We start from the raw sequence: 16,056 nt of genomic DNA, 5'->3' as shown, positions 1-16,056 counted from the left end.
AAACGAGAAGCAGGGAAGGGCCTGGAAAGTTTGGGGGTCTGCGAGGACTGGCCCTGAGGGAGCAGGCGAAGTGGTGGGGGCGTCGACTGCTTTCATGTCTGGGCTGTGAGGGTTCCTGGCGTGCTGATTTGTGACTTATGATAAAATCACATTGCCAGGGATTACCACACAGCCTTGACCCGGACGGCTGCTATGGCAACCGGAGCCCTTCTGCACCCCCCCCATCCAGAAACGTAAGACTATAGAAGACATGATTATTTAAGGGTGCGTGTAGTTGTGTTTGAGGAGCAGGTAATTTGGAAGAAGTGGACGAAGAGGGAGCTAATCAGTGCGAGGGCTTCATCAATGTGTGCGGTTTCTTCTCTCCATCCAGACACAGAGCTTAGCTGATTGGTGAACAGTGATTGATTTCCTCTTTGTTCACAGTGGCTAAGTTCTGCACCTGAGGAGAGCATGACCCCGACGAACAAACGGAGGAAAGAAAAGGGGGAAAAAAGTACAGAAAGAAGACCGAAACGTGCTGTAAAGTCCAGTCACACTTCCCCCATGTCTTCTCTTTCTTCACTTCCCTCTTCATCTCCTTTTCCTTCTGTCTCCTTTCCTCTCATCCACAGCGCGACATTCAAACCCTCTTAGCCATTTATTCAGAACAATTAGGCACAGGGGCCTCCTTGTAAGTTTGAAACCCTCTCCAATGTTACTAATGAGCCTCACTCCTCGGCGTTCTCTTCTTTTTTGTCTGTTGTGCTTTCATCTTCCCATCCCTTTCAGGTTTCTGCGTCTTTCCTTCTGCCAACTTATGGTCGCTTTTAGAAAGGATCTTCTTGCACTCTTTGCAGCTTGAACAGTTTTTTTTTTCTGAAGGCCACTATCACAGGAGAGCGACTGTGCCCGCACTCCTAATGACGCCTGAAGAGACCCAAACTTGCAGCAGACAGATACTTAATCTGTATTACAGCAATCATCTTTCACGTCAATGTGCTTTATTGCGACAATAGCTCAGGTGTAGAAGCCAGAAATTCAATCAAAATAGATTTTCATGCAACGCAGCCACAAAACGGCAGCTGTTGATGAACAGATTTTTTTCCGTTTAAAATGAACTGATCGTGTTTCTCAGTAAAGTTTAGGATTCAGGGATTTCACACACAGAACCAGGTGTGTGTTGCTTTCTGAAAGAATGGTGATCTTTGATTACCTTATTTAATATTAGTGAGGAATTACTAACTATGCTGAGTTTTAAGATGGGACTGTAGGTATTATTTTATGCCAGCATTATGGCTTCATTCATCTCAATAACTGTGCATGAGAACTGGAGTGAGTGACCCCTCCTCCCTCGCGTTCCAAACAGGAAGTACTTGCTGGTTTCCAAAAAGACAAAATTCTAGACTTTTACTGAGAAATAAACTCATTATATTTGTCAGAATAATTATTCTTGCTCCATGTTCTTAATAATCCTATTTTTTTTTCTTTATTGCAAATTATTCAACTGACCAATCAGATAAAAGTATGTGGTTTCACTTTGAACATTCAAAGTGTTTGACAGATTCTCCCAAGCCTGCTTTCAGTGGAAGGGGTAAGAACTTCCAACAAGCTCACACCTGATTGGTGTGAGTGGTTGCCATAGAAATATTGACTCAGACTGATGTCGACTGGCTCCAACATAGCGGTGTGACTGAATTGACTTCATTTGGCTGGTCCAGGAGGAAGCCGTTTTCTATGGATGGCATCACACTCATTTGGTCCGGTTCTCTTATACAATCAATGGTTCATCCTTAGTTGTAAAAGAAGTGACATTATTATGAAAAAAGCCTAATTTTTCCTGAAATTTTGTTTAAACAAATGGAAGTACAGTATATCGAGAAATAATACTTAAAGGCTTTAATTTACAAAAAATATTTTCAAAGTTTCATTTGATTACTTTATGCCAGAACAGCAGATTAAATTACATAAGGATGCTTGTGTTTACTTTAGATTTTAAGTGCATGGCAACAGTTAACCAGCATGCATTGCTGCAGGAACTCCCACGACAGGAATGCTGCAATCATCTCCACATATCCGACTATTTTCCTAATTGGTAATTTTATTTGTGAGGTTTTTTTGTTCTTTTATCATGTTCTGGAAATGCTGTTGTAGAGATTGAAAGCACTTTAGTAATTATTACATTAACAGGAATAGAGCAGCTTTGTGTAAAGGTTGCAAATCTACCTGCAGACACTAGTTTTCTAAATTTCAAAAATGAATCTGAAGCTAATTATGTGGGGGTTGTTTCTCTGTGGCTCCAGCATAGTTTAAATAACAAGATTCAAAGCCAGATTAGTTGTTCACTGAGTTTTCTGTTATTATCCTAAGCCAAGTTAACCTTCTCACCTCCGCAGTGAAGAAGAAAAAAGCTTAGGCTAATGTTTTGTCTTTTTTTATGCTCAGATCAGGAAACAGCTGTGTGACTTGAAAAAATGGTCACTTGACTCATAGACATAAATCAGTTTTTCAAAATCCTCCTTTGAGTATTCAGGTTTTAAACTCAAAATGACTTTAGCAGTGAAAGTGTGCTTCTCAAGCATGCCGGGCGGATGCGCATCGATTTCTGATCTAATCCCCGAAGCAGCAAAGCCAGAAAACCCAGAGGCAGACAGCTTCTTCACACACTTTCTCACTGCTAAGGAGGCGTCAGAGATGGAAATCTTGATAACGTTTTAAGGTCTCTCCTTTGCTGAGGTGTCACTCTTTGTTGGGAACATGAAGTGTTTTTGTGCGGTGGATTTAAAGTGTGAAATAACCTCCCTGCTTTGACTCAGTGAAAGAAGCTCTCACTGAGGCAAAGCAGAGAGAAAACACACGGAGACCCTGCTGACGGGTTACAGGACATGATTCCTTTAGAGCAAAAAGCTTGGGATTTATTTTTTACAAAAAGAAAACAAACACGTTCTGGCGAGTTTGGATTAAAAGTTTGTTATTTTTACTAAAGCCATATTCTCCAAAAATACAAGTATAAGTAACAAATGCCAAAAAGAAGAGCTGCATAATAAGCATAATAATGGGCGGCAGTTTAGCTCAGGCGGTAGAGCAGCTCGTCCAACAACCGAAGGGTTGGGGGATCGATTCCCCCCAGCCAGCCGCCGCTGCCTCCCCGAGCACGGCCAACATTGAAACAAGGGTTTTAGCTTCATTGTGATTCTGTTCTTGCTGTCCTCCCCAACACTCATCTGTTGATGCCTGCAGTGTTAGGTGTGAATGAGTGAATCATAAAAGGCTGACCACCAGCTAATTTTCACGCAGATCCATACTGTTCTGCTTCTTGATCAAAACAGAGACAGATGGCTGAAAAAGGATTTCCAAAAAGCGGTCAGTCTCTCTCTTTTTTTTTTTTCCATACGTGCTGTGAGAGGGCATTATGGCCCTCTATATTCACAGTAGCTAAATGGCGGCTAAACGAGGACAGATGTGTGAATTAGAAATGAGGGCCATGTGGAGCCTGCCATTTTTAGACCTATATTTAGGGCCTGTTAAAGAGTAATGACCATCAAAAGAGAGGAATTGCCATCAGAGCCTGTATCTAAAAGGTGATTTATTACAGTCTAATGGGAGGGAAATGGTTCCCTGCACATCAAAGGATAAAGCAATATTGTATAAAGCCTCTGAAAATAAACGTATTCGCCCCACAACGCCCACATCTTCCCGTCATGCATGTTCAACTAGACTGATTGTCTCTTTAAAGCCGAGCGTGTTTCAGAAGGCTGCTGCATTGGATTGTGTCTCAGAATGTTGGTAACTTTTGTCGTTTGAAGTGACGCGGTACAGATTCGTGTTGGTCACAGGAGGTGATGTGACTGCGGTGGTTTGAGATTGTCATTTGTATGATCAGACGCTGGAACCTGTGGTAGACTGGATCTCTCAGCCATCCGGCAGCACTGACACTGTGGAGAGCTTCCAACTGTGTCGACTGCACTCTGGCAGCTGCTGAAATCGAACAATCTCAACAGCTTTAATGAAGCTCCAGCTCTGGTCTTGGAGCTCTGCTATGATGTGTTGACGATTGTTTTTGCTTCGTTGGAGGTGTTGAGAAGAAAGATGCAAAAACAAACCAATTTAACTCAAAATGTAGTTGAAGAAGGGACATTTGGGCTGGGATTCCTGTGCCTACTGAGCTGATTATCAGTCCTATAGAACCACTGGCTCAGTTCAGCAGGAACAGGAGTCCAGTCCGCTCACGACTGGTCCAAAACCTTTTCCAAATCCATGGAAAAATGTTATAGTAAGGCTGCCGTTGTGTGGAAATGACTTTGTATGTATTACATCCATGTGATGCTGCTAAATGGGTCTTTTTGAATCTTATTAGCGGGTTCCAAACCCTAACATTACAGGAAGACAAGTTTGTGTGACCGAATGTAGTTACTTTCAAACCTGGAGCCACATTAATAACAGTTTAAAGATGCTTTAGCGTTTTTCCCTAAATTTGAATCCCATTTAATATTGTTTTCTAGCTTTTTTCACATTACAATAAATTGAAGGTAATTTAGGGGGTTTAACACCAAACCTAAACTGTGCATTATGTCTATGGGAATAAATCAGTTTGTTTTTAATATTAATATGTAGCTGAAATCTGCCAGTATCTGTTTGGTGAGTGTTCGTTAAGTCTGTTCATTCACTGTATTTTCATAGCTAGGGGTTAAACCGGTTCGAAGCCCAGTTCTGTTTTTTCCCCTCTCCAAATCAAAGCTCATCGTCGTGTCTTTCAGCATCACAAACTCCAGCACAGATCTTGAAATGTGCCTGCAGGTGTTGCCTCTCGTGGTTTTCCTCCCCGCGCTGTCTGCTGCATGCAGCAACGCACAAAGGTGTCAGTAGAGGCGGGGCTCTGCCTCCCCACATGCCCAGTTTGACCCGCGTTAATGGCAGACCTCCGTTCAAGGTGGTAAAATCGAGCATGTGCGTTTCATATCTGTGCTCCTTAGGCTTACACAACACAAACAGGTGCAAGTCTGTTTGTGCGCACAAACACACGTGTGCTGCAGCAGACGGCATCAATTAGATTTCACCAGCAATTATAAATGACTGTATTTTTCAAATAGGTATCAGGATAAAGGTTTCTTTGAAATCAGAACTTGTATTCCGTCTTTGCCTCCCAGCCAAAGTAAAGCATCATTTGTGTTTACATTGAACAGAGGGATTGTAGTTTTTGCACTAATGTATACAAATCTTTTTTTCAGGTTGCAGAGACTTCAGGATCCAGAGCTCACCTGTTCCTCTGGGACACTGCAGTCCAAGCACTAGCCATCCCAACTGTCCAAAAAAGGATACCATCAGCTGTTACATCTTTACACTGGAAATGTTTTAGGAATAAAAAGAGATTTTTTTTTTTTTGGTACACCAAGAGTCTGCTTTGAGCTGCTGTGTTTGTGTGAGTCCATGTCTGTTTAGTCTTAAGTCATCTTCGAGGGGGTATTCCAGAAAGCATGTTTAAACTACCCAGACTTTAACCCTGAACTCTGGCTGAAATCCACATGAACTTGCTAACTCTGGGTATGTGTGTTCCAAAAGACCGGACATGAGTTAGCGTAATTATGCTCAACTTGGTAACCCTGGGTGAATGCACATGCACAGCAAGTACACAAAGACATCCTCAATCGTTCTCCGGAATCACCATGGAAAACGCGTGGAAAGAAAAATAGAGTGCTATACTCCAATGAGACGGAGTCTGATATTTTAATGACGGCGTATGAAGATTATACCCCCATCAAAAAAGTAATACGGCTGCATCATCAGCAAAAGAAAAAGTTTCTGCTTGGAGAAAAAGAACGGACAAAGTAAACGCAAGAGTTTCTATCATTTCTATTTTCATTGTCACGCAAAATACTTTAAGGAATATATATATTTATATCCAACTTATATGGATTCATTGAATTGGTAACAAGTAATTCAGTTAAATTAATTCAATTTTGATTTTTTTATGTCTATCCAACTCAATTGTTTGTCTCTAAGTTTGAGGCCACAGAGGCTGCAGATATTCTCATTTTAATAAAATTAAAATGAATGGTGCAGAACTGATTTACAACATATGCATTCAGTTATCATGACTCTGTAACTTCTTAATGCACTAGTGGTGCTAAATAAGCTCATCATCCTCTCTCTTCCTCACTCATGGTGCAGAAAGGATTAAACATAGTAGGATAAAATAACTCAGAAAAACACAGTAAAACAACTAAACAAATTAGGACAAAAACCCACACTTAAACCCAAATCCGTCTTGACAGGCAAAGGGAATGGTATCCCACAATTCCTTGCACTGCCAATCTAACAGCACCAAAGTTACACCTACTTACTTGAATTATTTGAATGAAAGTAAAATAACTGACAACTATGTGTTATTTTTAAGTTAACTGAACTCAAAAAAATTTTTTATCATTACCCTTGTGCTATCTTAGATGACCTCACCCTTACATTGACGTGTTCTCCCTACCATGACAAAGGTGGATAAAGGTGGAAAGATTTCATGTAATCCATGGACACCAGTGAAGATCACAAATCATTGTAGAAAAAAGGTTCAGCGCACTGACTAGTGGGTCTAGATGACCCAACTCCCAATGTTAAAGTGCCTAGGATAGCACAAGGATTACTTAGCAAATTATTAAGTTAGATCAATGTAAATAGTTTCTTTCCAACATCCATATGTGGTCTAATCACCCTCTCACGGTGGAAAAAGTATTATCTGAGCTTCTTCATCCACTAAATTATCTTCAAATGGACACGGCATGCTGCTTCACCTCTCTGAAACCAAACTAACCTTCAACTAAACCTGCTCCAGACCAGGTTATGTTCCTCAATTTTTGGAACCAAAAGCTGAGGTTATCTGCTTCTGTGACAGAGCACAAGTCTGTCACGGTTTGAGAGTTAAATAAAGTGTATTTGCTTCTGACAGCATCAGTTTGTGCACACACTGTACAGCTGTAAACTTCCAACAGTTCTTGCAATTCACTTTGGTTATTTTCTGTTTTTGTTTTTTTCCAATGTCTGATTTGTTTACTTCCTGATTTCATAGGAGTACTTCCTGTATCCGGAGGGTCCAGTGGACCCACCTATTGTTTTGGTTTCCTTTGACAGGCCTGTTTTAAATTCAAAATGATTTTATTTTTATTTTTGCATTTTTGTTTAAAGATTGTTGTTGAATTGAGGATAGTTTATTTATGTTGCATTGGTTACTAGGAAAATGCATGCAATTGTTCATCTGTTTTTAAGGAAATGTTTGATTTAGATTGTTAATTGTGTTTGTTTGGTAAGGGGTGGAGCCAACCACCTATAAAAGAGGACCTCTTTTCAAGATGGAGGCCCTCTGGTGATGTCTGGCTTCCATGCTGCTGCATTGTAGGCTGCTTTCCTGCCAAAAGCCTTGTCGATGGGACCATTTTTTTGCCACGTTGCTCAAAGACAACATAAAGATTGAGAGCACCTTGACTTTTTGTGTGGACAGTGGTTTGTTCTCACAGCTTCCTTAGCCTCAAACTTACCGTGGTAACTCACAAAACCTGCTTTTTGGAATACGGTTTTTTAGAGTTTAGACTGAAAATACATTCAGTAAATCTTATTTTAATACAAACAACCTCTCTGACCCACAACGGATCATAAACAGATGACTCAGGGCTTTTCAACGTGTTTAAAGGTTTATTCTCGTGTTGTGTAAATAATCACAGATACATTTGTTGTCAAAATAAAAAACACTTCCTCAAAAGGAGTTTTTTTTTTGTCGTTTTTGTGTTCAGGAGTACAACTGTACATTCATCGTGAGCTTCAGATTCCACGTTTCAGAACTCCAGAACACTAACAGTGAACAGTAGGAAAATTGTCTGAGTCTTTTACCGACCATCGTGTCTCTGGCTCATGTAAAAGACCAAGTCTTTGCAAAGATAACAGATAAGGAACTTTAAAAAATAAAAACCTACTTTCATCACTGAGGCACATTGTGAGTGAGAAACACTGAGAACTCTTCAGCTTTATTAACAATTAGACAACAGAAAGCATCAATACACAAGTGGTATTCATTATACTGAGTTTCTGAGACGGTGGCTCTCCTTTGCCTGCCTTCAAACCGCCGTCTTTCATTCAGCCTCTGCAGAGTGTGAGGCGTTTATATTGTGAGGAAATTCAGCGAGTGGGCGGACATGTGCGAGCGGCTGCTTCTTTACACTGAGCTTTGTCACCGCTGGAGTGTCCTCCTGGGCTCTGCTGTTGTGTACGTTTATTAATGGTTACTTTGACACATTCTTGTCATACGGCAGCACAGCTGGGTGTCATTCTGCTAAACACCCAGACATGAACTCACTGCTCTGTGTGTGTGTATGTGGGTGTGTGTGTGTGTGTGGGGGAGGCTCTCCTACCTGTTGAGGGCTGTGTGAGAGTTCCCACCTGCCTGCATGTGTGTTACTGTGCTCTGCAGTTTCGTAATCCTGACATGAACTGTGTCACTTGATGAGCAGCTTCCTTCATTCAGCCTGTGCTGCAGTGAGCGGAGAACACATGCTGCTTCATGGTGCAGGCCAGCCGCATGCACCACCTGGACTGAGACACACACACAGAAACACACACAGAAACAGTCACTTCCTCTCACAGGCACAGGATCATCGCCAGATGGAGCTAAGCTGGACTCTAATGAGGATGTCTAAAGATTTTCTTTTTAACCATGAAAAGGCAAAGGATATGCGTGTAGCTAAGAATCCACACATATTTAGTAAAACTTTTTCATTTTGAAAATACAACACTATACCTTTGCTTTCATTTCATGTGCGGCTCATCTATAATATCTCCAGAATTAAACTTTTTTTTTTTTTTTTAATAAGCAAGAATTCATATTTTCGGGTAATCTCCATGGAAAATATACTTGAGGAACTTTGGAATTTTAAACTTAACTTACAAACAGGCTGTGTACAAATCACAGTGATGTAAACTATGTTAAGGTAGTTATGAGTCTCTAAAACGTGTATGAATGGAAAACAGGGAAAAACACTTCTCTTCTGAATTAATTTCCAATAACTTCATTTTCATAAAACAGCAGTGCCATCAAAGACCAAACTGCTTTTGATGAAAGATCTGGTCATCCGGCACATTAAGCCAGTCGAATAACCTCACTTCTGAGCAGAAAAACATTAATCATTGTAGTTTTTTTCCCAATGGGAACCTGTAACCCCTAAAGTCCAGCTGGCTGGGATTTTAACATATAAGGGAGAAAAAACTGCTTACCGTGTGGAAAAACTCCACCGACTGGCTGTGTGGGAGCCGGCAGAAAACTGCGGAATAAACTGTGAGGCTGAGGGTCAACAGTGGAGCCGGTGATGGAGGCTGAGGTTTGGGGGACAGCAGAGTGATAAGTGGCTGCAGGTGGTCAGCAGTGGGAGAAACGACTGAGGAGGAGGAGAGAGCGTGCAGATGACTCCACGCCTTTTTGGCCTCTTCCTGAGAATAAACAGAACAAATGTTTTCATCTTAAAGATCAATTCACAAAATAAGGAGGAACAAAGCCCCAGCGTAAGATTGTTGTCGGGGTGATTATTGCAGCAGGAGCAGCAACTGTAGACGGTTGGGAGACGGAGAGATGAGAATCAGGTACACTGGCCAGACACTTTCAGGAAATCAATACTACGTCATCCTTTCATCCAGCTCCCCTCACCAGTGTTTCGGTCTGGCTCTATGATGGTGGACATCCATTATTCATCTTCTAATGAGCTTGTTCTGTTCCTACAATGATGGAGTCTGCCTCGTCTCCCGAAACAAACATCTGAACCTGAACACCGTCTGATTCCTCACAATCTGCCTGACGGGTTTTCACACTTTCCATGTGTCGCAACCTCAGGAAACTCTGTGACTAACGTGAGCTAAAGCTTTTCAGCTGTGATGTTTCTGGACAATCTCACCAGATGTGCCGCTCTGCAGTGCCACCTGTTGGTGGGGTGGTAGTAGAAGGTCAGCAGCCACAGGAGGGGACTGCAGGGCTCTGCCTCTGATGTGACCAGCAGCTCCCCTGCCACCTGCACCCAGTGGGAGCACTGAACCAGCAGGAACCAGGTCTCAAACCCATTATGGTGGCTCCTACAGAACGGAAGGGGAGACATATATGAAAAGACGTTCTGCAATGTGCTACCAAAAAATGACGCCACCTATGGAAAAACTGAGTTTACAGTGTCCCTTATTTCCTTAATTATGTAGGTACTATGTCAAACTGCAGGACCAATATGAGCTAAATAATGGGGCTGCAGTTCCCTCCCACTGTCAGTTCATCCACACAGATCATGTGTCCAGATCCTGCAGCAACACAGAGCTGAAAACTCAGCTGATAAATGTCAGCCCAACAATTCAAACAGAAGTCTTAACACCCAATAAAAGTTGACTATAAACAACCGAGAGAAGATGTGTTTCAATGCAGCCTGACACGATGACAGATATTTGATGTATGACTTCAATTTCACTGACAATTTGTGCTGGGAAAAAAGGGTTTTCCTTGTTTATGGCACAGCTCCAGCCCTTCTTCCACCTCAGCGTTTGTCTTCAAACTAAACTGCAGACTGGCTCACGCTGGAAATGCTGTTAAAAACAAACAGGGGATTAAGTTTGTGCGGTTTTCAGGAGAGAAACGAGAGGAAAATTAAATGTAAATAGTGGCTGACAGCTAAAGACTAAAACGTTATTTAGGATTATCTGAGCAGTCTCAGTCTGATAGCAAAACTGGAAAAAAGCATGATTGCTGTAAAAGGGATTTAAAGTCCCACTCTGATCTTTTGAGCTTTTTTCAAAGTCTTCCTATTGGTCTTTTATTTATAATAATGCTGATATTAGCCCAAAAACCCTTTTTTAAACTTTATTTTACACAATTGTTTAAAAAAAAAGATAAATTCAAAATTCATGTAAGAATGTTTAAAGAACATTGGGGGGGATTGAGATTTTGTTCAATCTAAAGCAAAAACTACAAGCTGGAGACACAAAGGAAGCTCCAGTTGGACTGAGCAGAGCTCCACATTTGTAGCAGAGAAAATGACTAAAAGCTTCGATATTAAAGATCGTTCTCTCAGATTTCTCTAATGTCATCATTAGAGCGCTCCTCCACACTTCCCCTCCCTTTCCTTGGCGTCGGCATGCGGCTGGCAGCGGGAGCACCACATACTACTTTCCCAGCGGCGGCTTGGAAGGATGTATTTGGAATTTTGCACGAAGCTTCAGACTAACGGAGTGATGGGGATAATAGGCCCTGTTTGAAACCACAGCTGGATGATATCAAGTCAACCATCAGCATCTTGTGGACACCAACCAAGTTCTGTTTTCCTCCTTTTTATCAAAGGCATGTGACCAATTTAGTCTGCTTTTTGTCCTCAGTCTGTCTCTTCTTCTGCACCAATTTCTGACTCTTTATGGTTTCTAAATGCTGCTTTTTTTCAACTAATAGTCTATTGTGAATGCCTGGAGAAGCCACATGGTCCTCCAGGATCTCAGGACTTCTCCCTCTGACGAGAGGGGAAAATTACTGGCTGCCCCTCCCTGCCCCAGAACCAACTAATGGAAATAAGAAGACCACAGAAACATTTAGTAGGCTGGGTGAAGCAGGCACACATTCTCCCCACAAGCTTTTCTCTCTCTTAACCTGGAGCTTTGGCTGTCTTCCTCCTCCTCCTCCTGCTCCGTCAGTCGCTGTAATGAGGCAGTAAGCCACTCCAGGTGATTTTTCCAAGCCTCTTGAGGCATCTCTGCAGAAACACATCCAACAGCAATGATACAGTGATTAGTTGTGGCACAAAGGTGCAATCTTTTACAATCAGCATTTACGAATACTTGAGTAGGATCAGTGTTTAGCCAAACAGTATAATTACCTACAGTCATTTTTTATTCTTGTTTTTCTTTTTTCAAATGGATGTTTGTCAGCCGTCATGTTTGAGAAAAACACTTTCCCACCAAGAGTTAACTTTGCTCTGAAACTCCTAACAGATGACATTTCAAAGTTTGAGAAAGATCTGCACTTCCTCCAGACTTTGAATTAAAAACGCTGCAGAAATCTTGGACCTGTGACTTCCAGAGAGCACACAAGACTTTTTGGAGTATCACTTCCATCCACTCCCTGGTTTGAAATATTGCCCTTCAAAGGCACACTCTCACACAGACACACACACATGTAGCAATAATTAACCCTGAGATCTGGCTGGATTCCACTGTGTTCCTAAATGGCTCCATTCATGTAAATAACTGCTGCCAACAGGCCAGTCTGGGCACACACTGATAAGCAGCTCAGCCCTGTGTTCCTGCAATCACCTACAGAGCATCTTTTTAATGGTCCAGCTCATCGCTGTAATGCAGGAACCCTCCATCTACATCAAATCAGTATTCCTAAAGGGGTTCATACATAGTTGCATTAATGATTCAGTCAGATCTTTAATACGACTGTAATATTCAGCCAATAAAATTCAAGTCACTGACTAACTGATCCAAAAGAAGGAGACACACATTTGTGCAGAAGGAAAACTGTTTGCACACAGTTAAAGAATAACTGATTACACTCTTCCTCACAAAATAAACGTCTGTTTGCCTTGTCAGAGTGAAAGCGTTTAGGCGGACAAACGGAAGAATGTACGTACACTAACCTGATGGCAAAGTCAAGAGGGGGACCAGCAGACTGGGGGGTGACTGCGGGAAGAAGGCTTTCAAAGATGTGGACGTCTGAAACGACACAGATCCCCCGTTTGTCCTGTGCTTCGTCAGCTGAAATCAGACTTACCCTCGACTCAAACATCCCAGCGCTGCAAAAAGACTAAAAAATGACATTTTGAGTGGACGCCTGCGTAATGGTGATATGGTAGGTGCAGAGGTGTAATGTAGCATGTAATAGGAAGCGTTTAGTTCTGTGTGAAAAACGCCACTAAAACTGAGGTCACTTGCAAAAACACTGCCACTGCCATATACGGTTTAATGGAGGTGAAAAGAAGAGAAAAGTATTCTCAAAGGAAAATAATTGATCACACCTGCATCCACGCACACCTGGCTTTTCCACAGGTGAGGCTCACCTAGACCTGCTTCATATTAGTCTACAGTGATAGAGGGAACTCAATGGTCAAATAAAGCTGAAAGTAAAAAAAACAAAAAAGGTACCACATCTGTGTCACTTGTGGAGGTTACGTTTAAATACAGCGATGATTTGGAACAGTTTACAGAGAACTGGTATGTGTAGAAAAGAATGGGTTCAAAGCTTCAAACAGAAAACAATTCATCACCTGAGATTTGCCTGCAGAGAGGAGATTATTGTTCATTGTGAATGTGCAGATGTATGTCTTAGCCTGTGGCAGTAAAAAGAAAAGTATCATCACCTTTTTTAGTGTTAAGATCAGATGTCTCACAGAAATTCTTTATTTTTAATATTTGTGAGCAACCACTATAGATTAAAGAAAAACTAGGACTTCTTGTGTTTTGGCCTTCATCATCAAAGGCTGACTCAAGGCGATAAAGAAAGAAAACTTTTTTTTTTTTCCAGTTTAATCCATGACATTAAAGAAAATTGTCTGATAGAAGGAGGTGACAAAAACAGTAGCAATGTCAATTTTCATAGACACTTTACTTAGTTACCCCTAATGTTATGCCCCCCCCCCAAAAGGATTCTTCAGTTAACTTTAAAATAAATACCCATAAATATATCTTTATTTATGCAAGCAGTAGTTGGTAAATGTGACATTGCAACACAATACTCATGATTAACTTTGTTCTAGTGAGACTGTAAGATATACCTGAGGCTCCAGCTCTTCCAGTTCCTTCAAGAAACACCTGGTAAAGGTTTGGATGACAGACTGAACAACCAGGTTTCCTTCTGCTTGTCGAAGGATTGACCTGCAAAGCATAAAAAGTGCAACGTTTTGTGTGTGTTCTGTCACACAACCTATCAACATTAAAACACAAGCACAAGTCACGCTGATGTCAGAAACCTACCTGAAGATGTCATTTACCACCAGGAACATCGAACAGTGATGAGCACAAGCTTTAGGCTGGAAAGCAAAAACACAAACAATGTTAATGTTTAGGCTTTGGCACTAAGAATCACTGACAAAAGTAGAAAAAGATCTTCATATTCAGGAAAATGACAACCATTTGAGATAGGGCTGAATGGAGGTTCTTAAATGAGTCAGACACTTACAGCCTAAGAGGAAAAAAATGAAACAATATTTTTTTTTTTAACATTCCTTCTTGAAAAGATTGAACTGACCTTTATAAACCATTATTTTCAGCCCCTTTAGATTTTGTAGAAATTGAATCTTTCTAAATAACGCAAAATTGTGCAGAGTGTTAATATTTTATTTCAGTATTTTATTTAAAGATTTTTTAACTTCTCAACATTGGTTGGCTGCTTGCAATTATACAGAACGTACCATTTTCTGAGTAGGTTTGTCCACTGGGTGGCGCTGTTGAATTTCCACTCTGGTTCATTCATTCTGGCTCTCATAAACAGACCCATTTTTCCCCTCCTTCCAAATAAATTCCTTTCACATTTTTAGATAATTAACAAAATCTCAAGGGCATCACTGTAACCGTTAAACTGTGTAGGGAGTGTAGTCCCATAATATCTGAATCTATATGAGATTATGGGTGTCACTATAGAAAGAATTGTGTGTTTTCATAGATGCTTTAATTGAACAATAGAATAATGAATAAAAAATGTGAAGAAAGAAATACTCATTTGATATGAAGTTAAAAGTTGTTGATGAATAATATGCTGAACTGTAACAGTTCTGTTATCAGAAAGGACTTTTATTCAAGTATACACTCAAAGTCTGATTTGAGGCTATATAATCTCAGTTACAGTCATACAAGGGCCAACAGCCCCACTCAGTGGTCACATGGGGAAGTTCCAATATCAAAGTCTTCAAGACAAGCTTCTTTTTTATGATCTCCTTTCACGTGCACGTCTCCTCTGTCCCCTCGGAAAACATCAGAAACACCAAAACCCTCATCTTTACAAGTCCCACTGCTTGCACGCGAACTGCTGGCCTTTTCTCAGTGTACATCTGTGTGTGTGTGTGTGTGTGTGTGTGCTGCATGCCAGCTACGGATCCTCTCGCTGAAAACAGCTGTTTTTGTCAGCATCCTCCTCCATACCTTACCACTAACACTTCAAGGAGGGTCAATTACGGCACGCAGCAAACATCCTGTTTTAGGCATTCGAGGCCAGGAAGTGAGTGTTTATTGTTATTGGGTCTGCGTTTCTCACAAGGGGAGAGCTAAAATGAAGAATGTGAGTCCAATTTCATGTTTCCCATTTGGAAATGCAGCTTCTATAGGTGAGTGGAAAGGATGCCAGCAGAGGAATGGCTTGGTCTGCTGGGGGGGGTTAAGCTATCTGAAAGGTGTGTGAGGGGTCTGCAAGCTCCTGTGAACAAAGATGCTGATAAAAATCTGGATGAATTAGTTTATAAATGCAAAGTTGAGTGGAAAGTTTGGGATCCTCCTCTGCATAGCCAGATTATTTGCTGACGTAAATCACACAACATTAGCGTTTTTATCAATCTCTTATCAACAAGGCATTAAGTCATTCATAGCCCGAGAGACTTTTCCATTTACTTTATTTGTGAAAAAGGAGGAGGAAGCCAAGAGATTTTTGTCATTTTCGTGAGATTTTACAATAAATCAATTCAGTTCAACTAAATTCTTGTGGTTTCCTCATGCCAGCATAATAAAGTGAACTCTAAAGCCAAGCAGCAGTGGTTGTTTTAAACATGTCTGTACAAAATGTTAATAGATGGAAGCATTTTTCTTACTGGAAAAAAAATCAGCTTGATGTCTAGTTTATCGAAGAATTGCATAGTTATTTCCACTGGATGAACTTTTTCTTTTCTTTTTTGGAATTCATCTATAAAATTTTCCAACATTACAGATGAAAGCCCCATCTCCACAAGTCACTACTGTACGAACAAATTAGAAAACATTTTAGATTTCAATCATTAGATTTTATGGAGAAAAAACTCAAATGAGAATAAAACTAAAAAGCAATAAAAATAATAACAGTGAGACAGAAAATTAAGCTGCAAAAACTAAGCCAACGTACTTCAG

At 40.8% G+C, this 16,056-nt stretch overlaps 2 protein-coding genes and 2 non-coding genes across 13 annotated transcripts in view; 3 read left to right on the top strand and 1 right to left on the bottom strand.

Moving 5' to 3' along the window:
- The window catches only part of c9h9orf3 (chromosome 9 C9orf3 homolog), an 82,795-nt gene extending 77,061 nt beyond the window's left edge, over positions 1-5,734 (top strand). For all 4 annotated transcript variants that reach the window (XM_011478980.3, XM_011478979.3, XM_020705811.2 and 1 more), the window contains one exon: positions 5,208-5,734. The gene's annotated coding sequence lies outside the window, so the exon portion shown is untranslated. The remainder of the gene's footprint in view (positions 1-5,207) is intronic.
- On the top strand, positions 91-199 carry mir23b (microRNA 23b). Its single transcript, NR_107132.1, has one exon. It is a non-coding gene; the product is annotated as a microRNA 23b (primary transcript).
- On the top strand, positions 4,112-4,213 carry mir24a-3 (microRNA 24a-3). Its single transcript, NR_107131.1, has one exon. It is a non-coding gene; the product is annotated as a microRNA 24a-3 (primary transcript).
- A 1,902-nt stretch (positions 5,735-7,636) lies between the features above and the next one.
- The window catches only part of fancc (Fanconi anemia complementation group C), a 31,251-nt gene continuing 22,831 nt past the window's right edge, over positions 7,637-16,056 (bottom strand). For 5 of the 7 annotated variants that reach the window (XM_023958350.1, XM_023958349.1, XM_023958351.1 and 2 more), the window contains 9 exons: positions 13,942-13,997; positions 13,743-13,842; positions 13,236-13,298; positions 12,609-12,684; positions 11,618-11,720; positions 9,900-10,074; positions 9,229-9,441; positions 8,370-8,545; positions 7,637-8,217 (listed from right to left, as the gene is read on the bottom strand). In XM_023958350.1, coding sequence (XP_023814118.1) covers positions 8,091-8,217; positions 8,370-8,545; positions 9,229-9,441; positions 9,900-10,074; positions 11,618-11,720; positions 12,609-12,684; positions 13,236-13,298; positions 13,743-13,842; positions 13,942-13,997 — 1,089 coding nt within the window. In that variant the 3' untranslated portion in view covers positions 7,637-8,090. Of the gene's footprint in view, positions 8,551-9,228; positions 9,442-9,899; positions 10,075-11,617; positions 11,721-12,608; positions 12,685-13,235; positions 13,299-13,742; positions 13,843-13,941; positions 13,998-16,056 lie in introns of all 7 variants that reach the window. The other 2 variants (XM_023958355.1, XM_020705805.2) reach the window with 2 other exon arrangements.

The sequence above is a fragment of the Oryzias latipes genome, chromosome 9 (assembly GCF_002234675.1).
Source record: "Oryzias latipes chromosome 9, ASM223467v1".
NCBI classification, from domain to species: Eukaryota; Metazoa; Chordata; class Actinopteri; order Beloniformes; family Adrianichthyidae; genus Oryzias; species Oryzias latipes.
The sequence above is the reverse complement of the archived record's forward strand: the minus strand, read 5'-3'. Positions and strand labels throughout refer to the sequence as shown.